Below are 21,529 nucleotides of genomic sequence, written 5' to 3' on the forward strand. Positions count from 1 at the left end.
CATCATCACAGACATGCTTCGCTCCTTCAAGTCAGTCTAAACATTCATTCTTACTATAATGGTTAATTAAAGAATACTTATTTTATACACTTACATTAAAAAAACAGAACTTTTACACCTATTTTGAATTTTATTTGAATATAAAAAAAAAAGCAGACGTACCTGGAAGAGGTTCCACAGGTCCATGAAGTATCCAGAGAACATGAGTTTCTCCGTCTTGGAGATGAGGCAGTAGGTCATGAAGCTGAAGTACTGCACCAGCTTGGTGGTTCCGTGGACGCTGGCGTCCACGTACAGCTTGGCGCGTCCCAGCAGCCCCAGCAGCAGGTTGTAGACCTGGTGCAGGACCACGGTGGTGTCGGGCGACAGCGGCAGCTCGCGGGTCGGCAGGTGGAGGGAGCGCGTGGAGCGGAACATCTGGCGGAAGGAGTTGCTGGGGATGAGGGAGACCAGGAGGTACGCCGCCGCTGGAGGGAGGAGGAGAAAGATGGTGGAGGCACAGATTCAGCGAGCATCAGGAGGAAACTTGACCTCAAAGCAGAGATCAGGCTCTTTACTCTTTGGTTTGCACACAGGCGAACGTATTCACGATGCAGACAAGGCCGAGGCTCTTACATGTGCGGACTCGCGGGTAGTTGTGAGCCAGCAGGAAACGCTCCACCCAGTTCTCCATGTTCTGCAGCACCCAGCTGTGAGCCAGTTTGTTCCTGGGGGTCTGCACAGCCAACCAGTCCAGGCACTGGGACGGGTTGTACTCGATCACCTGACGGGAGGCGCACACACACAAACACACACACACAGACGGGAAATCAGAACAAAGCGACTACATGCACCGTACAGAGCACAGCAACAAACCATTCCTGAGCACTCCTCACTCTGACGGTCACACACTGCCACACAATAATGCAGTGATCCATATTTATACTGATAATTGTGCAATAACTCATGTTCACTTCACACATGTTTATTTATATATTTATCGGACGGCCACAGTGACGCTCCAACACAAATACAACGGATTAATATTAGAGTGGTTTAATCTCCCTTTTTTTTTTATATTAGGTTCAATGCACTTTTATACGTTATACAGTTATAATTGTGTGTCTTCCTGTGTCTTCTTGTCTCTGGGCGACTACACAGGAGTTCTCATGTGTGTATGCACAGATGGCTTGACTCTGGATTCACCACATGCAGTAATTTCCAGCTGTGCTAAACCTCACATCCAACGCTACGATAGAGCAACAACTCAGAACACGCGTTCACTTACACTAAAGGTCAAACATCTGGGAGCAACTTCAAGGTTCTGTTCACAACGTCTTTCTCTAGGACGTATTTACTGCATGATCTGCCTTTGCTTTCATTGATATAAACCGTTTTCCTTCCATTTACCTTTAGGTATGAATTAATGTTAGCAAAACCATTGTTGAATAAGTGTCAACAAAAGACAAGAAGTTTTATGGTTGTATCTGCAACAAAACTAATAAATAAAAATAAAACGGAACAAGAAAAAGAAATTGGACGTATAATAACAAGTTTGAAGTATTTCTGCGTCTGCAGACAAACGGGCGAACGTCTTAAAGCACCATGTGTAACACCCACAGTAAAGATGCGTGTTTTCTTATTCTAATTGCCTGCGTTGCTCTTTCTTCTCAACACTGGTTTTGCTTCACTCTGAGCGGCAGCTGCCGTAACTAGAAGTGACTCTACATCCAGCATCGTCACGTAGTTTCTGTATCCGTTTACCTCCCAGATCCTCTGGAGGATGTAGGAGGCGAAGGACGGCATCCCCGGGGGTCCACCTGCGAACTCCATCAACATCGTCAGCAGCTTGAAAAAGGGGTTGGCAGCCTGACGGAAAGAGAGACGGAAAGAGACGATCAGCTGCTGGCACCAGAGGGAGCGAAGGAGTAAAGGGACAGTCGTCCTTCACCGTGTTCACTCTACTCTTAACAAAGCGGAGGTTCCTCACCTCAGGAGTCAGCTTCGCGATGGAGGTGAAGAGCATCGACACAATCTGCAAAAAAAACGAACCGGAACAGAGTCGATTAATTCCATTTTCAACCATAGAAGTAAGATCAATCCCGAACGAAGCGGCCGTCGACGTACGTGCTCGGCCAGACGGTTGTTATAGCGACAGAGGCTGAAGATGAGGTTGCAGGTCTGCCTGATGTTGATGCCGTCTCTGATGTGCTGGAAGAGGAAGGGGAAGCCTTTCCCCCCGGTCAGAGCCGCCATGTCGCTCTGGGACAGAGTCAGATGTCTGGAGGAGGAGGAGGAGATTTATTATTTATTTTTATTTTTTTACAACCACACTTTATTCAATTTTAGAAGCACATTTGTCACAAAATGAGACTTATTTTTCTTATTTATACGTACATAAAAAAAAATATATGAATAAGTTGAAATAAATAAACAAACAATCAAAAAAAAACATTTAATCTCTTAGTATGTTTGTAAAAATTAGCTCATTATTTAAAACCGCACACAGTATATTTTTGTGACGCCACATTCAGAAGCTTCTTAGATCTTTCTCCAGCCTCTGAGGCTGCGTCGCTACACGACAGGCACTTCCATTTTTATTTTGTTCTCGAGACGTAGATGGACACTTTTGCTTCTCCCATGATAAAATGTAAAAGTTGCCACATTCCTCTTATTTTGTTTTCTATAACCTGCTCATTTCAATAAGAATGAAAAAGCTCAAAAACACCAGTTAAAAGAAAGAAAAAAACACTGCAATCATTAAAAATGTGAAAAATAGTTTATCTTAAGCCACAGAAAATGGATTAATGATAGAATTAAAAGAATTGGAAGCAATGAGGACTAGCATGAAGAATACGCCATTAAGTCCCGGGAGAAGAAGAGAATGTGACTAATTGTACATCACGTCGTCCGTGGTTGTGTACCTCTCGGAGCGAGACTGCTCCACCAGGAGAGCGATGAGGGCGATCATCTTCTCCAGAGCTGCAGGACGATACTTCTCCTCAGCCAGAGACAAGATGTCCTCTTCCTCGTCCTCTTCCTCCCCCTCCTCCTCAGACAGCACCTCCACCTGAGGCTGAGGAGCAACTTAATCTCTCACTCTGCTCCTTCTAATAATAATAATAATAATGATGAATCACTGAAGCAGTAAATAAACTTACATTCTCAGGTCCTTTGGTTCCCATGTAGAAATGCACCATGATGGAGATGGCTTGTAGTGACAATAAGAACTGACTCTGTGGACACACACAGAAAACATTGTTTATTTTATGATGTTTAAGGAGAAGTTAACTGCACCGGCTGAAATGTTAGCCACTGCGAGCTAATAATAACTTTTCATCAAGGTGTCAGGATCCTACAGTCGCTGGTGTAACGTGAAGCTTAGCTACGGTTGCTAGTAAAACAGCGTCGGCGCTAATAAAGTTGGACGGCAGGAGACGAAGTGAAGGGATTTCCACACGCTGCATTTATTTATTTAACACAAATATAGAGTCCGCTGCCGGTTTGCAGCCTTCACAAGCTTCCACACGACTGAAATTAAGGAAGTCAAGAGACGGATGGAAAAGTCACGCTTGCTGTTCTGTTCGGTGAAAACAAGGGAGGCGCCCCCTTGTGGGGTAAACCGGTAACTGCTCCATGTAATAGTCTGGATGTTAAACCGGTGATCGACAAAAGATTTCTTTATGTTAAGTTAGTTTTGACTCACCAGGGGAAAATAAATATTTTGTGCTGTAATGCCAATGTATTTATATTTTTTGTTGTTTAAATTAGTTTCAAAATATCTGGTATCAAAAAAAGTATCGTTCTGGAACCGGTATCGGAATTGGCATCGTATCCAAAAAAAAAAAAAAAAGAACGACATCGAGCCCTAATCCTATGTATCCGAGACTCCACAGCATCAAATACGAACGGACGAAGCCTTTAGACCTGGGGGAGGGGGGGTAAGTACAGCTCAGTTTGATCTCAAGGGGGCGGGGCCAGTAACAACAGTGTTAATAACTGTTTCCCTCTGTTTTAGCGCAAAGAAGAACATGATGAAAGTGTTTACATTTAATGAACTGCACGATTACAAGACATTTTATAAACAACCTGACGTTTCTTAAGAAAATAAAGTGCAATTTATGTGAAAACATCCCCCCCCCATGGGCCAGACTGGACCCTCTGGTGGGCCACGTTTGGCCTGCGAGCCTTATGTTTGACACCCGTACTTTAGACACTACAGATTAGACGCCGCGTAGACGCTCAGACTGACCTCCTCCTCTCCCATCTTGGCAAACTCGTAGAGGAAAGCGAAGTATTCGGTCAGGTGTTTGCTGTGCGGCTTGACGCCGTGCTCCATGATGGACAGGAGCGTCTTAACGAAGCGAGTGACGCAGGACCGGCTCCCGATGTCCTCCACAGGCCCGTCCATGTCATCGGAGCTGAACAGAGACGAGGTAGGAGAGGGTTTTATTTCAGGACGCACACACACACACACACACAGCGTCGTCTTCATGTCCGTGGACCGACTCTAGACCCTAAACTGCTGATTATTAATGTGGAGCCAGAATCTTTCTCAGAGCCCAGAGTGGAGGGAGGGAGGGACTGAGTGACACACAGCTCCTGTCTGGATCTCTGTAGCCGTCTGATTTCACACAACACAACACTGTCGGTTTTGTGCTGCACACCTCAATGGCAAAGTCACGCCGTGGTTAAGATCTGAGGCGGAGTCGTGTCTTACCCGTCCTCCATGCCGGGCTGCAGGTAGAGGTGAGCGTGGACCGGACGCAGCCTCTGGATGACGTGAATGCACAACCTCTGGAACATCTGGACGACAAACCCACACAGATGAGAATTCATTCATAAACCAGACGTGAAAAATGAAGGAATACTGGGAAGGAATAAAAAAATAAAAAATAAATCCAGAGCCTGGAGTCTAAGCTCATTAATTTGAGGAATTACTTGTTTAGTAATTTAACCATTTAATTCAGTTACACTTCTAAATTGCAAAATTTGTATCCTAACACTCAACATAATGATTGTTTTTGTTTGTTTGTTTTTGTTTTTAAGCCCTTTGTTTACAGTTGGAGACATTCTAACAAATTCATAAATTTACCATCTTACATGATGCCTTCATTAAAACTCGGAAATTCTTTATCCCAACTCGGTAATTTCACACTTCCAGTATCATAGCGTCACATATGGAAAAAATAAGTTTGGTATATTTGAAATCAACATTAAAATATGTGCAGCAGATATTTTTTATTTTAGAAGCAGCAATTTTCAGAGCTCATTTTTTTTTTCCCAACTTGACTTGAATGCAGCATCAGCTGGATCTGAACCAAGTTTTCCGATTTTGACATCTGATTTTTCTAATTGTTAATCTTTTTTTCTTTTTTTCTAATTGCGGTCAAACGCCACACGCCGGAGAACCAACGCGGTGCCCTGATACTCGAAGCCCTGAGTTACGTGTGAATGACGTTGTTGCTTGAGGACCGACCTGTCTGACGATCTGATTGGGACACTTGATGAGGATCTGCATCGGCCACCAGTTGTCGTCGGCCATCCGGTCCAAAAACCACTGGAGCAGAGAGGAACGGGTCAACACTAAATATGTTCACGTTCATCGGAACAACACGAGGTCGGTCGGGGAAAAAAGTTGAATCATGAAAACATAGCACATGCACCGATCAGGCATAACATTACGACCACTTTCAAACCAGGACATGGGCCTTCTGAGGGTCAACACCTTGTGCTGTTCTTCATGTTTTTAGAGTTGTCTCTAAAGTGTTTGTGTGTCAGTGTGTGCGTCTGTGTCAGTGGTCATAATGTTGTGGCTGATCGCTGTATCAGGGGGACTGTGGGTGACGCCGGCCGTGGGTCGAACCTCGCAGGCGGCCTGGCTGTTGTTGAACTGTTTGGTCAGAAGTTCGATCCACTGCAGCATGGTGGGCTGGAGACGAGAAGAGACGACGCGTTAGTCAGGACGTTCGTCCCGGACGTTCGTCCCAGGCCTCTACAGGCAGTTAACACACGAAACACTTTACCTTCTCCTTGGAGTGAATGAAAGTCTCGAGGACGAAGGACGTGCTGAGCTGCAAACGAGAGAGAGACGCTTTACATTTACACCCAGGCTCAAATGAAACGATGCAGCAATTCATGAATCATTAGGGGAACTTTCTAATTAAGATAAATTTGACGTGCTACAAGATTATTTTACGGTTTGACATGAGATTCATGGAATAATAAAACAGCACACAGTTAAAAAAAAATTATTAATTAAGCTGCATATGATTATTTTCTTAATTGATGTGGATATTAAAATATTATATATTCAAAGCCACATTTTAAAATACACCATCTTGAGATATTTACTTAATTTTGTCGAAAGAATCAAACAAAACCACAGATAATTAAGAGAAGAAGATCTTTGATTGTGCCGTTACTCAGTTTGTTGCCCGTTAATTAACCATAATTTGTGTTGTTTTTACAGAAAGTGTGTTGCGTTTCTCACCTTGGCGGTCATGAGGGAGACGGCTTTAGGGTCTGGTAGTGTGCTGGGGATGCTGCTGCAGAGCTGCCACATGAACCTGAATTAAAAAATGAAATTAAATTTAAAAAAAAAACAAGAAATCGTAAACGGCGCAATCACAGAAGAGCGAGGCGGAAGATTAATAAAGGTCGACGGATTCAGAACTCACCCGAAGTAGGTGTGCTCAAATATGTTTTTATCCTGGAGGAACTGCATGTTGTCGTGCCAGATCCACTAGAAACAAGACACACAGCGACGTTTTGAGATGTGGGCAAATGCGTTCGATCTGAAAGTGCAGGTTTCAAAGAGCAGAACGGGAGGTCGAGCCTTCAGGCGGCAGGATCCTCCGTCGGTGGAACCAGCTCCTAGTCTGGGTTCAGGAGGCAGACGCCCTCTCTACGCTTTTACTTTCCTTTTTCATCAAGCTAACGATGCACTTCTGCTCTCTGCTCTCTCACATCCAGCCTCTATTCTCTGATTCCTGGCTGCGTTTATTATTTATCGGCGCATCTTCACGATTTAAAACTCGTCTTAAGACCCATTTTTATGGGAGAGTCTGCCCTCGCTTGGTGCTTTTAGTGCTTTCTACTATTATTACTTTCTATTGTTTTATTGTTTTTAATTGTGTTATGTTTTAATGCTCTTATTTTATTCATGTAAAGCACTTTCTCTCAGCTGTAGCTGTTGTTTAAAGTGCTATATAAATAAAGTTGAGATATAGGTTTGAGGCCTAGTAATGATCGATGCCTGTCTTCAGATATTTCAGAGGGCTTTAATTGTTTTTCTTATTTAAAGAAGCCAAACAGATGTTCAGTCATTTATTGAATGTACATGTGATGCATTATGGAAGAGGATTAGGACCAATGAAAAAAAAAAACAAAACGTAGTTTGAGCAAATGAATTTACTTTTTTTTCTAGAATTCAGACTTATTTGTCAGATTAAAGTCAGAACTAAAAGAAAAATAATAATTTGTTTGGAATACAATTATTATTAATTTTTTTAAGTGGCTCTATAAAACTTCCATATTACACAATAACCAGTGTCATTTTTCGAAATAACTGTGTGTTCATTTTTCACATGCATGCTGTGTAATACCCATATTTAACTTAATGTACTGCAAAATTAACATTATGGCCTCAGACCCTCCCTCCCCAAGACAATTCTGGCCCCTCCCACCTATCCTCTAATTATCTCTATTATTAGTCATGTAATTGTGTGCTACTACTGTATATACAGCTCTGGAGGTTTAAAACTGGATTTTGTAATTATTATTTATGATTGTAATTATTATCTAAACCTTAAAAAAGAAAAAAAAAGAAGAAGTACCTCAAGTAGATCAGGAGACACATCAAAACTAAAGTCCTTCCCGTTCTCCTCCTCCAGTTCCACCCTCTTGTAGAAGAGCATGTAGGCACTGTGTGTCTGAAAGGCCATTAATAATCAACGTCACCCACAAATACTTATAAAAATATATAAAAGAACAACAGCTTGGATATTCTCCTCACCTTCTCAAAGGAGAAGTCCATGAACTTGTCAGTGACGGAGTCGTAGGTTTTGGTCTAAAAGACAAATAAATACACTGAGTGAATTGAAACGTGACACGTGGAGCGAAGCTCTTGTACGTTTCGTCTGAGCGTGAACATACCGTCATCTCTCCGCCGAAGCACTCGGAGGCCAGCTGGGCGGAGTCAAAGGGCTTCACCTCGGCGTCGTTGAACAGGTACCTGCGAGAACCGATGGAGCGAGAACGAGTGAGAAAACCCGAAAGTGAAAGTGAAAGTGAAAGTGGTGACGCGTCCGTCTCCGATTCGCGCGTGCGTCCTCACCACTTGTTGTTCTTGTAGGCGTGCGGGTTGACGATGTCCCTGATGAAGCTGTAGTAATGGCCGCCGTCCGCCGTGCCCGTGTGCACGGTGACGCCGATGAGGTCGTACTCGTAGCTCTCCGTCACCTTCGTCTCTCCCTCCTCACGGAAACCTGAAGAGAAAAAGTAAAAACTTAAACAGAAACTCAGCAACTACGTTCAACTGTATTTTTTTAACCGCAAAGCTCGTGATGTGCAGATCGATAGTGAATGATCGATACCTCACAGACCAGACCAGATACTTTTGAAACATTTAGAAAATGATATATTACAGAAGATGGATAATAAATAACATTTTATCTATAAAATATATCTATTATTAGAGATGAGCACGAAGCCTTCTGGGGTTTCTTCCTGACTGCACCAAAAACAAATTTGAAGCTTCGCAGCCTTAAAGACAAAACACACTAGTGACATCTAGTGGCCATTTGTATTTATAGCAGCCACAAATTCACACATTTTACTGATGGTCACTCGGTCTGGGTATCGGTACTCGATAACTTTCAGGTATCGACTGAAACAACATAATACCAAGTAGTATCGAAACTGTCAAGCCTATCAAACGATACTTGCATTCGGTTCTGTTTTGTACCCAGATCAACAAAAAAATGACTGTTTCCTGTTTCCGAGATGTCGGCGGCAAAACGTTCAAGAGTATGGCTATGCTACACGCCTGTAGGGCCGGGTACAAATAGATGCTTACAATGCAGCAAGATAATTTCGGAGAAAACGGGGAATACTAGCGACATGATGAAGCATCTCATCAAACATGGAACAAACTTCAGGGTGGAGAATTGCTCTGTGTTTTAAGAAGCCGGCTTCTACACCAGCGTCGTCGTCGTCGTCATTTCAACAGGACACTGTCGATAACCTCAGGTGATATATAAATGGTACTGTTTAGATTCAGAATATTAATTGCGATGTTTAAAATTACACAGCCCACATAACACTTTGTTGTACATGTTTGTACAGTTATTCAATAAATATTTGAGCACTTTCAAAACGTATGTATGGGTCAAAGACGAGACATGTCAATTCTGGTGTCTGAGGCATATTTATAATAGTAAAAATAAATAAAAAAATTTAAAAAGTACAATTTGTTACTCAATTCTCCCCACATTACTTGCTCATATGAGTATTTACTGTAAGAAATTAAGATTTAAGGACCTATTTAGCTCAAAAGTACAAAACTGTCCTTCCTGGATAACGTCCAGGCTAAAGATCTAAGTGCAAAATTATGCTAAAAATGTCAAAAATCTTAATAAAGGCATTAATGATACACTGGGGCATAATTGTGTTGGTGTTTGTAATGACACCTACAAATATAGTAAAAACACTAAGCTCATTTACATTTTTATTCAAGAAATAAATGTCCTTCCTGTGTATCGCACATAAAGTGGCTCTATGACCATATTTGGATTTGGACATTCATGTTACAGGGTGTTGTATCAGCCAACAGATTCTGAAGGACCCAAAAGAGAAAACAATGTCAGTAAATCTCTCTTAAAATGTTGATATTTTGACCTTTTCGCTCAGTGGAAGGTGATGTACAACCATGATGTGTCTTTCTGGATAACGTTTATAACACATTTATAATTTTTGTACATTTTAAAATGACCTATTTCATGTGAAATATCACATTGATGTTTTGAATATTGAGCTAATGTTTTACACAGTAGACCCAGTTAGTGCCTGATTATAAAGGAGAAACAGTTGTTTTGTCCTTCCTGGATAACAAAGGTGTCCTGTTACCCAGGACATGTCCTCTGTTAGAGAGACTGGACATGTTAATCAATGCAGTAGCTGTAAGTTTATAGACATTGATTTGATGTTGTACTGTTGTTCTTTTATTATTATTAATAGCAGCTGATTTAGATTTTTTTTCACTTTTAAAATCCTTATACGTCTTTGACCCGTAGGTAAAAAAATCTTTTGAATGGGGAGGAGTGGTGACAGTTACGCAACCGATTGCTTTGGAAAGTTTCGGAGCAGTCGCACACTTCTGGTGTTTCATTGTGACGTATGAAGCTTTACGTCATCGGCCATGTGATCACGGAGACGTGATACAAACCACGTCACAGTGCGAAACAGGCTTCAGAGCCTCAGTGTTGAACGTCCAATGTGCTTTTAAGTGAAATTAACATTTTAAAATGTAGATTTGGACAAACTGTTTGGTTTGTTGTCGTATGAGCTCGAGTTCAAAACCCTTAAATATCCAGAGAGGTTAAAACAGACCCGGAAACTGACATTTCTGAGTGAATTCAGAGCGTTGAGACGAACCCTCTTTGCGCTCTCCTTTGCCCATGAGGAAGTCCTCGGTGTAAGGCGTCATGTCGAGGCGCAGGGGGAAGGAGAAGTGTGTGTTGACCTTCTCCTTCATCATGGTCACCATGTTGAACGTGTACCTCATGGTGTTGAAGCTCAGGATGCGAGGCAGCTTCTTGAAACAGGCTCTGTTATGACGAGAGAGACGCGGAGCTCGGTGAGAGGGGGGTGGGGGGGGACTTTACGTCACGGATTTCTGTTCGAAACGTTCAGATTTTACTCCGACCTTTTCTCCGCGCGGACCTTCTTGCCGCACTGCGAGCAGGTGTACATGTTGTCGCCCTCCAGAGTGTCCTTGATGGTCACCTCGTCCAGGGACTCCTGGAGACAGGAAGCAGGAAGCAATGGTGAATTACGACGCGGTCGAAAACCGAACGGGGGTTTGATGAGGTTGTCCAGTACTCACATAGATGTTCTTCATATCTGCCACTTGACACCGGACTGTGTAAAACTCCTCCGCAGTCTGACTGACGTGGTCACAGTCCTGCAGGAAACACGACAAAACTTTGATATAGGATATTTACCACCAGCTCTGACGCTAAATACTCATGTGTGTGGTGCACGTTTAAGAATGTTAACTCTTATAAAACACCATATTTTAACATAAAATTATCACCGGGTGAAATGAAATTAATAAAATACAATAAGAGCTGAATGTATTTCTCATTTCAAATAGACGAACTCACCAGAGACACCACGTTGTTTGTGATGACGCCTCCAAACAGAGTCTTCACCGTGTTTTTCTGTGAACGCGCGTCAATAATTTAATACAATCCACATTTATTACATCAATTCGTAGGCAAAGCAACATAACTGAAGAGTTCTCGCTCTAAGACGACCAATCACAGCTCTCGTGGTCTACGTTATGTTTGTGGGGAGTCATCCGTTCCCCACTGGTGAACCTAACGAAGCGTCGCAGTGAGTGTACGTGGGGGGTAGTTACCAGCTCCTGAGACATCTCCTCTATCTTGGTAATGAGGTCCGTGAAGAACTCTGTCATGTCTTTTTGCTCGCCGGTGTTGAGAGGCTGCTTGTCCATGGTGTAGGTTTTACAGAAGGGCCGGGGGTTGTAGGCTTTCCTCTCACTCTCCTGCACACACACACACACACAAACAAACACACAAACAAACAAACAAACAGTCAGACCATCTCACTCCGTCGCTTTCTAACAATTCGTTTTTAAAAGAGTTAAACATGTAAAACTCACCATGAGATATGTGAACATCTTCTGCAGCTCCAGTAGTGTGGTTTTGTGTTTGATGTCCTCAGCGTACTACACACACACACACACAGAGAGACACACACAGTCTCATTTTAATGTGTCTGCTGTGTCTCCTGACGTCCTCCGTCCCCCTCTCTGTCCTGTAGATACTGACCTTAGCGGTGAAGACGGCCTGACGGGCCTCGGGGATCATGTAGAGCTGCTGGATGGTGGAGGCCAGGTAGCAGGTGGCCCCCAGGTTGGTGAGACCCACGAAGCGGCACTCGGCCCGGACGTCATCGTGGGGCCAGTAGTCCCACTTGTACGGAGCGTGAGAGGCTGAGGGGAAAACATTAGAGGGATAAATACAGGGAGGAAGAGACATTCACACTCATCTGGTTCATTTTTTCTGGAATCGTCTTTGTAGATGTCGTTAGTCTTATCTTCATTGACTGTAATTATTATAGATGTATTTCTATTGACATTTGGGTTAGTTATGTATTTACTTCTTTCTACTCATTTTTGAGCTTTAAACTTGCAAAAGAAAAGCATCTGGAACCATTTTTCTTCTCTTTTATTTTCAACATATTCAAAATCAGGGTTTCAAGTGAAATTTGGGACTTTTTAAGACGATTATGGGCGAAATTTAATTTTAATTTTAATCAGAATACTGCCCATAAAGCATAAGGATTTACGACTTGGTTAAATATGATAAAATATAGACATATTTAACTATTTTTAAGGCCTTTAGTGGGATTAATTTTAGAATTTTTAAGACTAACAGAAATGCAGAAAATAAGTTATCAAATAACATAAAATAAATGATATAATACAGTATGCAAATCATGTATACATATACACATATATATAGCTTTTACTATTTCATTTTATTTATTTTTAACTATCTTACGCCTATTTTTATTTTATTTTTTTCTAAGAGTGTCAACTGAGCTACTTTGACCAAGTAATTTCCCTCGTGGATAAAAAAAGTCAGTCTTTCTCAAAGATCATGGATCTTGTGGTGCGTATTGATCTGATCTGGCTTCAGCCGAGTCTGATCTATTTCTATCACTTCTATTAAATACTACTTCAAAAGTATTTCTCGTTTCGAGTCTACCGTGAACTAAAACCACGTCCTTGTACCATCAAAACTACCTCTTCTGTTTTAATGGCGATTGGCTAAGAGCAAAGCCGACAAAAACCCCAGCAGACGAAGACGAAGACGAAGACGAAGACGAAGACGAAGACGAAGAAGAAGAAGACGAAGAAGAAGAAGAAGAAGACGAAGAAGAAGAAGAAGAAGAAGAAGAAGAAGAGGGTTTGTTGAGGTGGTAGCAGTTGATCATCATTCAGATCTACCACGTTAATTTAAAACCAACAACCAAGACTGCAACGTCTAAAAGAAGAGACACACTTCCTGGTTTTTGCAGGGGAACATACACAATATATATATATATAATATTATATATATATTATATATATAATATATATATATATATATATATATATTTATATATATAATATATATATTTATATATATATATTATATTATGTTCCCAAAGCTGCAGGACAGCACATCTAGGAGGTAGTTCAGATAATCTATCAGTTGTTCCACCGTCTCCAGTGTTTGTCCCACTGTGGGACAAACAACTAACAGAGACAAACTGGATTCACTGTAGCAAAGCTCAAATTGAGTCAGATCACTGTCCCAGAGGACGACTGACACAGAGTGTAGCCTGCAGAGGAGTTGTCAAACCTCCTGCTTGGTGTGACTACCAGGTAAATAACACAGCAGGCGGCGTCCTCACCCTGCATGTGCTGCGACATGACCCAGTTGTGGAGCAGCCGGTAGTTTTCCACGGAGCCCTTCACCGTCTCCACCAGCAGGTCGTAGGCGGCAGCCCGGGCCGCGTGGGACTTGCATTTGGGCTGAGCGCGGTCGGCCAGGCTGGGGAGGAGGAAGAGGAGGTTGTGGACGTCCCGCAGGAACTCCTGCCCCTCGCGGGAGAACTTGAAGGGAGGCTTGTGCTTGAGGACGCTGGTGGCGAGACGCAGGAGGCCGGTCAGCCCGTCGTCCTCTATCGTCCCGTCCTGCTGGTCCAGGATCTCACGGCTGATGGGAGGGAAACGGAAGCGTGAATGATTTCCTCCCGAGTATGAATCATTTCATTCTTAATATTAAATATGAATTCTTTGCCTGACCTCCTGATGCAGTCAGCCAGGTGTCGGGCGAGGGCGTCCAGGTCCAGCAGGGTGGTCTGCATCGAGCCGGCCAGCGACAGAGAGGGAGAGACCTTCTGTGAGTTCAAACAGACCAACGCTAGCAACAGTTCAATACAAAAAAATCAGACAGTTCAATCAGACCAGTCTACTGGCTCGACCACAGGCCGACATGATCATCGTCAGGTGTGTCGTTCCCACCTGGCTGGCGTCTTTGACGTGGATGTTGTCGATGAGTTTGCAGAGAAGCCAGAAGTACTCCTTACAGCCGGTCCTCAGCAGAGGCTCCTCTTCATAGTCCTCCACCTGCAGAAACACAAACAACTATTAACAGAACTAACATTTAATATAACAGGAAGATTCAAATACGTATGTGTCTCAAAAATGGATCATGAGCTTGATGGAGCCTTCTGAGGGCGTCTGTGGTCAAAATCTAGCTTTCTGAACGTGGTCCTTTTCCCAGTTTACATCCAAAGGAGAAAATCAAATAACTGATGGGAACATGTCCTCCTCCTCCACACTAGGTGGCGATATTTGTCTTTTCAGCAGGTCAATACAGCCTCCTTTCTGGTTGACCTATTACTTTATACGACAACCAGATGTATAAAAATACAACTTTTTTTAATCTCGTACGTAACGTGTGCACTACTTCTGGTGCAGATAAGACGGCGCTATCCCTCAGGTGGTTCTTCTGCCGGCTCTGTTTACCTTCTTCTATGATCCATTTCTTGGATGTTTTTGTTCTGGGATCACACGCCAGTACAGTGGTTGTGGAGCATGTGCACATGCCGGTTAAAGTCCAATTAAGGCGTATACACACCAGAGAAAATTGATAAGGAGAACTCTGATTTTTAGTCAAACTAACGTGTTTAGATGAACTGAAGTTGTCCAGTTATAGTCGGATTAAGGTAATATTTTTTTTTTTTCATGTGCATGTAAACATATGGAATGTTGACGGGCTAGCTTGTTAGCTACGGCTAGCGATTCACTTGTTGTTGTTGTTTTAATACGTCACAAGTGCGCACCAGTAAACGTTGCATGTTGCGTTCATGGAGGCTCGGAAACGCTACATCGGTTAAATGTCGGTTACAAAATCCGATATCGATATTTCCATCGGGTGATAATATCGGACGGCTGATATCAGACATCCCTACATCAAATCCTGGTCCAGGGGACGATGACACTGAGTGTAGCCGTTGGTGAGAGTCTGTGGTGAACACTCACCCTCAGGGGTTTGAGGGCCTGGGCGTCGGGGAGGAACTTGAGCAGCGTGGAGGCGGCGAGCAGCAGGAAGGATCTGTTGATGGACTCTCCTCCCTCCAAACCCGACAGAGAGAGCTTGTAGAGGCCGTTACAGGCCTCGTGCCTCACCGCCGGCTAAACACAACAACACAACCACGGCGACAACACACGTCAACAAAATGACACTGATGTGGGACAGAATTTCACATTCATCTCTTCTACTTGTGCTGTTTATCTCCCCGTTAAATGAACCATGAATATAAAAGGTGAATGACTATTTTTGATAATAACCTCAGTCCTGTACATTTTGTTTTTGCTTACACCATTTTCTATTTTACTTTACTAGATATTACTTATATTTTATTTTATCTTTCTTTTTAATTGTGGTTTTAATAGTGTTTCCTTTAAGTGTAAGTTAGCTACTGTAAAGTTAGAGCTGGACTGAACCATCCCTTAGTTATGCTGCTATAGGTCTAGGCCAGGGGGGTCAAACTCATTTTGGTTCAGGGGCCACATTCAGCCCAATTTGATGTGAGGGGGCCGGACCAGTAACACAATATTACCTGGTAAATGACAACAATTCCTAATGTTTCCCTTTGCTTTTGTGCAAACAAGTATGGCTACAAGTAACGAACAACATTACATTTCTGAAGAAGTGCAACGTTCAAGTGCGATGTCTTATTTTATCAAAAAAATTTCAGCTAATATCTTCAGTGTAATTTTTGCAAATTCATCCCACGGGCCAAAATGGACCCTCTGATGGGCCGGTTTTGGCCCCCGGGCCTTATGTTTGACCCCCCTGGTCTAGGCTGCTGGGATGATGCACTGAGCATAACTACTCATACAATTCTGTGCTAGTACTGTGAGTGTCCAGGTATCATGAGCTTAGACCTGTGAGGTTGATGGACGTGTTGAGACCGACTCACCTCAGGCACCAGCAGGGTGAGTTTCTTGAGCCAGTCATGGAGGTGGTCGCTGTCGGCCAGACTGGACTTCACTGTGGACGAGCAGTGAGCCCAGCTCACCAGCAGCCACATGGAGTAGTGAGTCACTGCAGGGAATCGAACCACCGTGTTATTCCAGACTCAACAAACCCAAGCCGGTGGTGATCCAAACTATAAAATGTTAAATTTGCTCACCTTCGTGCCGAGACCTGTGGTCAGACTGAGCCTTGAGGACTCTAGAGCGAAAACAAAAACATGTTGATTACCCTCACGACATCTGATCAGTGGTGGAAGTCTGGACTTGTTATTTCAGACCTGACGACCACAATTTACAGAAAAACATGATTTTTTTTCTTCCCCTGCCAGGATCTGTGCTGCTCTTTTCAAATAACTCCATCAAATGTTTGTGTGGATCAGTCTCCTGCTTCTCCTTCTTTCTTTCTTTGTTTCTTTCCTGAACAGGGGTGAACATTGTCATTTTCCTCCAGATTGAGTGAAACTCATGCCTACGCTCATAGTTGGCAAAAAAATGGTGAAATGTATCAGTAAATACAGAGAGATAATGTGGATTATCACATCAAATCAAGGACAATTGGACTCAACAATGATCAAAACAAACTAGTGTGGATTTGGAAAAGTGGATTAGACTCAGTCTCAGTTTTTTGGGTCATGTCATTATGATAAATGTAGCTAAATTAAAGATGCACTAAGCAGCTTTGTTGAGAAGTAAAGTTAGTGATTCAATACTGTAGCATTATAATATTCTAGTTTATTGTTTTATTGTTATTTATTGTTGGAACTGAAATAGTTCCTGTCAGCCTTATCTACGATAAGACAACAACATCGACAGCCCTCCAGAATGTAACGTAACTTAAGGTTTGATTTCATCAAAAAATACAGCATAAATTAATATAACCTGACACTAAATGTGAACCAGAACACCAGGTTTCTGTGTCTGGATTCCAGTTGTTTTAGTAATGCAGTGATCAATTTACTTCTCTGTTCTATCTGTTAAAATATATATATATATATATATATATATATATATATATATATATATATATATCTGAAACTGCTTTTCAAATCTGTTGGTTCAGTAAATGGCACAACAGCTCTTCACCTTTTTCTTATTTAATTTCACCATTTAGATGCTATTAAACCCTATGATTCAATCTAAGGCTGCTAATCTCCACGTTCATCTGTCAATTTTTTCCACTCAGTAGTCGTAACCATGGAGACTTCTCTAGCTGTGACGTCACATCCATACCCTCTATAGTGACGCTGGCTATTGTACCTGTGTGCAAGGTTGTCGTAGGTGTAGGCCACGTTGATCAGTCGCTGGATCAGGTTGGTGCCTTGGACCAGACTCAGGAAAACCTGTGAACCCACAGACACGACTCAAATATCTAGACAATTTCTGCTGCTCGGCCTTTTAACGACGAGCCGGAAGCTTTACCTCGGTCAGTCGAGGAATGTGCAGGCCTTTCCCGTGGTCTACTGTGGATTTGCGCGATTTTCCCGCCCACGCCCGTTTGCGCTGGCTGTCGGCGAGGCCGGACCAGGAGAAGACGTCGTGGTAGGCCAGGTCGAGGTCCGCCGGGTCCACGGCAAACTGGCAGATGAGCTTCAGCAGGCAAGCCAGGCAGTCCAGCAGCCACTGGAGACGAGAACAGAAACACAAACAGAGCTGGAGATATTAGTCATGTTACAAAATGATCAACGCAACGTTGTTTTTGATAATTTTTTTTTGATTTTTCTCACCACAGTCCAAGACTCCTGGTCTTTTGGTTCGAGGATGCCAGAGCTGAAGATATCTAGGAGCAGCTGCAGACCTCCGGACGAAACAAACTGGAGAACAGGATGAGAAATGGCATTAAAGAAACGTTTTCACTCTGTGGGTTTATCCTCTAGTTTGGGTTGAGTCAGACTTGTACGGTACCTTGCAGCTCCAGGTGTTCTTGCTGTTTTCTATCTGATCTTCACTGGAGTCGTCCGAGTCTGGGTACAGGTCACTGTAGCTGCCCTGGAAATACACATATATATACACACCAATGGTTAAACACAAGCTCCAACAATAAAACCAACGACTAGAGGTGGGTATTGGCAAGGACTTCACGATATCACGATACTTGAGTCACGATACAACACGTTATTGTGATATTATGATACTGCGATATATTGCAAAATTCTAGTTGGTCCAGTTTGTTGACAGTGATAATTAATGGGACAAACTGAGTCAAGAACACAATATTTACTACACTTGTACAGAACAAGTGGTGGTGAAGGTGTGGAATTTGTTCACTATCGGCACAAAACATAACTTTCCTTTTAAAAACGATATCAAGACATTCAAAATCGATACTGTGTTGGAAAATAAAAAGGTATCGCAATATATTTTCCCACCCCTCACCAACGACGATTATTTACCATGAGACGCAGCAGAAAACTCTAGAAACCCAAGAAACTAAACTGTTTTCGTGCTTATTCTCTAAAGAAAGTAAAATGATTTATTTTTAAAGAAGTCTCACTGTTGACTCCCGGTGGATGCGTCGGTTGGGTTTGCCCAAAGCCTCGATGATCTCCAGAGCGTACAGCAGCTTGTGGGGACTTTTAATCCTCAGCAGCTCCTTCCAGCACAGACCCTCCCCGTTCTGGAGGCAAAAAAAACAACAACAACAACAACAACTTAAAGTTTGTCAGGGATGTTTTGTTTGTTCCCACATTCACAATGAGGCATTTGTTGCCGACTGACCGTGTCGTCTGAGATGTTCTGAAACGCCTGCAGCATCTTGGGACACGTAGGAAGAAGCATCAGAAGCTCCCAAACCCGACGAGACAGATTTTCTGCATGAAGGTGAAGCTCCTCACAGCGTGCACTCTGGATAAAAGACACAGGATATGTTCCTTTAGTGCTACATACTGCGAGCTGCAGATATGTATAGCCTGTATAAAAACAGGCAGCACCTCAGCACCATCAGTATCATGTTAAAGTGCTATTAGATGGGATAGTGTAGCAGGTATTTAGCTCTGAAGCTAAAGGTCTTTATCAAATAATCAATGTTCAGCCTCCTTCTCTCTGTTACCACACGACGTTTGGTGAAGGTGATAATTGACGGATTTTTAGAGGATTTAAACCGTTCCTCTGCAAACGCTAATCTTTCCAGATGCATTGCAGTAGTACTTTAGTTGTATTTCAGGTTTCACATGTCACAGTAGTATGGGCTTCATCTTTAGTGAAGCATCTCCACACACTTGATGAACTGGGCTCCTCACCTCGGGGCTCTCGTGGACCTTCTCGGTGCTGGGGTTGGGCGGTTTGAAGCAGGCCAACATCTCCAGGAGGTCAAAGAGTGTGGTGAGGTGAGGCTCCTGCAGCAGCAGCAACATGGGAATGTGTTCCTTCTGGGGAGGGGGGAGACAGGACGCCGGCAGCTGGATGCCCTCCCCCTTCCTCTCCCTCCGCGGAGCTCCCAACGACACAAACACCATCTGGGATCGAGCAGATCAAACTCTTTTATTTTTTATTTTTTTGCAGTTTAATACACAAAATATTTTAGTCAAACTGTCCTCTCTCGTGGTTTTGGATGTCTTCTTCCACCCTGAAGAGACATATATCAGACGTTACCTGCATGTCTTTAAAGCCCAGCTCATGCAGAGTTTTCTCATCGTAGTCTGTGGTGAGTTCATGACCGGAGGAGATCATCCTGACTGGTCCCATCAAACCACCTGCAGGACAAAAATATAAGGAAAAAAAAAGGTTTCAAGCAAGTTCACAGATCGTGTTAAAACAGCAACAAACGGCCTGGACCTACTGGACCAACCATTTAACTCATATATGTCAAACCTATAAATCTATAGACCCGTTGACAGTTTGTAAACAAACTGAGGGGCGGGGCTTAACTGGACGCCAAACATCTCAACACTATAGCCTGTAAACGGCGGTTAGCGTATTTAAATGGACACTGTTCAATGTTAGATACTAATATTTATACTAATACACTCACTTTACGAGATTGTGAGTGTTATATAATGAGGATGGACGATTTGAACAAAGGAGGACACGGAGGGGACAAAGTGTGGTCTGTCTTTATCAAATTACTGTGGAGGGTAATGTAGTGAATGCTGCTTCTGCTTGGACACCCCTGAAACACACAACTAATGTTGTGTTAGCTTGCGGTTAGCATTAGAAGAAGAATCCCCTAAATAACGATTAACTTAACGTAATTTCAGTCACGATTTATTCTGACCTATAATGTCATTAAAAGTTTATCATTATATATCTGGAGAGAAGGGAAAAACTGCTCAATAAATGTCAAGTCTGGTCCACTGTGTATTGACCAGAGATGTGTGTTCGCGAGTAAAACTGCGACAGAGAGGAAGTGGAAGAAGGTGAGCCGGTCGTGACCTGGGAAGTCTCCCGGCTGCCGGCTGCTCTGGCCGAACTCCTGCAGCTGAGCCTGCTGGTTCATCTGCTCCTTCTGCAGGTTCTCGTACCAGTGGGTCACCTCAGCTCGCAGGTCGGCCACCTGGTCGCTGGGGTACATCTCAATGGTCATCTGCCAAAGAAACACAAGTGTGTGGCGTCACCTGCCAGCTCGTGTTGGATCACAAAGAACTGACGAATCCTGGGCTGAGCCGTTCTTTCCGTCCATCTATCTACTATGTGGTTTATCTTTGACTTGGCTCCTCTATTGGGGCACCTTCACCTCCCTGGACTCCCATCTCTCCTGAGATCTACACATAAACCCTCTGGATTCTCTTAATCATGAATGAGTTGACAGGAAAAGAACAGAATCCTACACTTCCCGTTAATTCCCCCCTTTATGATCACTGAGGTGTAGCACTGCCCCTGCCCCACTCAATAAAGACCAACAAACTAGCTTCCAGGAAAAAAATAATCAGCTGCAAGAATACGACTGCATCAATCTCATACAATGTCTCACCCTGTGGTGTTAAACTAAGAGGACAAACGCAGACAAATGCAAAATAAAACGCAGCAACAAAAAAGTCAAAAACGAGACGAGAAGCTATAAACTGTATGAATGAGAATATTTCTGCCATTGAGTGGAAGTGTGGGTCTAACTAGAGATCCACCGATATATCGGCTATCGGCCGACAGATGTATATTTTTTTCCCCCGGCAAGATTTACAGACAGGCGCATCCACAGGCAGCCCTGTGCTGCTGGAGGCTCTGCGGACCCATGCAGCCCATACATCGACCCTCCCCCACTAGCAGAGTGTG

General features: G+C 43.1%; 1 protein-coding gene across 4 annotated transcripts in view; it reads right to left on the bottom strand.

Moving 5' to 3' along the window:
• The window catches only part of usp34 (ubiquitin specific peptidase 34), a 74,822-nt gene that overhangs the window by 14,792 nt on the left and 38,501 nt on the right, over positions 1-21,529 (bottom strand). Inside the window, exons 26-65 of one of the 4 annotated variants that reach the window (XM_047577616.1) lie at positions 20,693-20,843; positions 19,913-20,013; positions 19,561-19,776; positions 19,040-19,165; positions 18,816-18,938; positions 18,227-18,310; positions 18,049-18,135; positions 17,744-17,944; positions 17,582-17,664; positions 16,483-16,523; positions 16,270-16,394; positions 15,326-15,478; positions 14,303-14,407; positions 14,084-14,139; positions 13,690-13,994; positions 12,057-12,220; positions 11,888-11,953; positions 11,624-11,770; positions 11,367-11,423; positions 11,087-11,164; positions 10,907-11,001; positions 10,636-10,808; positions 8,318-8,468; positions 8,137-8,215; positions 7,997-8,050; positions 7,818-7,913; positions 6,660-6,724; positions 6,473-6,548; positions 6,006-6,053; positions 5,846-5,911; positions 5,459-5,539; positions 4,700-4,785; positions 4,232-4,400; positions 3,141-3,215; positions 2,904-3,055; positions 2,107-2,260; positions 1,970-2,014; positions 1,744-1,848; positions 616-763; positions 163-467 (exon numbers count right to left, since the gene is read on the bottom strand). In XM_047577616.1, coding sequence (XP_047433572.1) covers positions 163-467; positions 616-763; positions 1,744-1,848; positions 1,970-2,014; positions 2,107-2,260; positions 2,904-3,055; positions 3,141-3,215; positions 4,232-4,400; positions 4,700-4,785; positions 5,459-5,539; positions 5,846-5,911; positions 6,006-6,053; positions 6,473-6,548; positions 6,660-6,724; positions 7,818-7,913; positions 7,997-8,050; positions 8,137-8,215; positions 8,318-8,468; positions 10,636-10,808; positions 10,907-11,001; positions 11,087-11,164; positions 11,367-11,423; positions 11,624-11,770; positions 11,888-11,953; positions 12,057-12,220; positions 13,690-13,994; positions 14,084-14,139; positions 14,303-14,407; positions 15,326-15,478; positions 16,270-16,394; positions 16,483-16,523; positions 17,582-17,664; positions 17,744-17,944; positions 18,049-18,135; positions 18,227-18,310; positions 18,816-18,938; positions 19,040-19,165; positions 19,561-19,776; positions 19,913-20,013; positions 20,693-20,843 — 4,692 coding nt within the window. Of the gene's footprint in view, positions 1-162; positions 468-615; positions 764-1,743; positions 1,849-1,969; positions 2,015-2,106; positions 2,261-2,903; positions 3,056-3,140; positions 3,216-4,231; positions 4,401-4,699; positions 4,786-5,458; positions 5,540-5,845; positions 5,912-6,005; positions 6,054-6,472; positions 6,549-6,659; positions 6,725-7,817; positions 7,914-7,996; positions 8,051-8,136; positions 8,216-8,317; positions 8,469-10,602; positions 10,809-10,906; positions 11,002-11,086; positions 11,165-11,366; positions 11,424-11,623; positions 11,771-11,887; positions 11,954-12,056; positions 12,221-13,689; positions 13,995-14,083; positions 14,179-14,302; positions 14,408-15,325; positions 15,479-16,269; positions 16,395-16,482; positions 16,524-17,581; positions 17,665-17,743; positions 17,945-18,048; positions 18,136-18,226; positions 18,311-18,815; positions 18,939-19,039; positions 19,166-19,560; positions 19,777-19,912; positions 20,014-20,692; positions 20,844-21,529 lie in introns of all 4 variants that reach the window. The other 3 variants (XM_047577615.1, XM_047577614.1, XM_047577613.1) reach the window with 3 other exon arrangements.

The sequence above is a fragment of the Mugil cephalus genome, chromosome 2 (assembly GCF_022458985.1).
Source record: "Mugil cephalus isolate CIBA_MC_2020 chromosome 2, CIBA_Mcephalus_1.1, whole genome shotgun sequence".
NCBI lineage: Eukaryota > Metazoa > Chordata > Actinopteri > Mugiliformes > Mugilidae > Mugil > Mugil cephalus.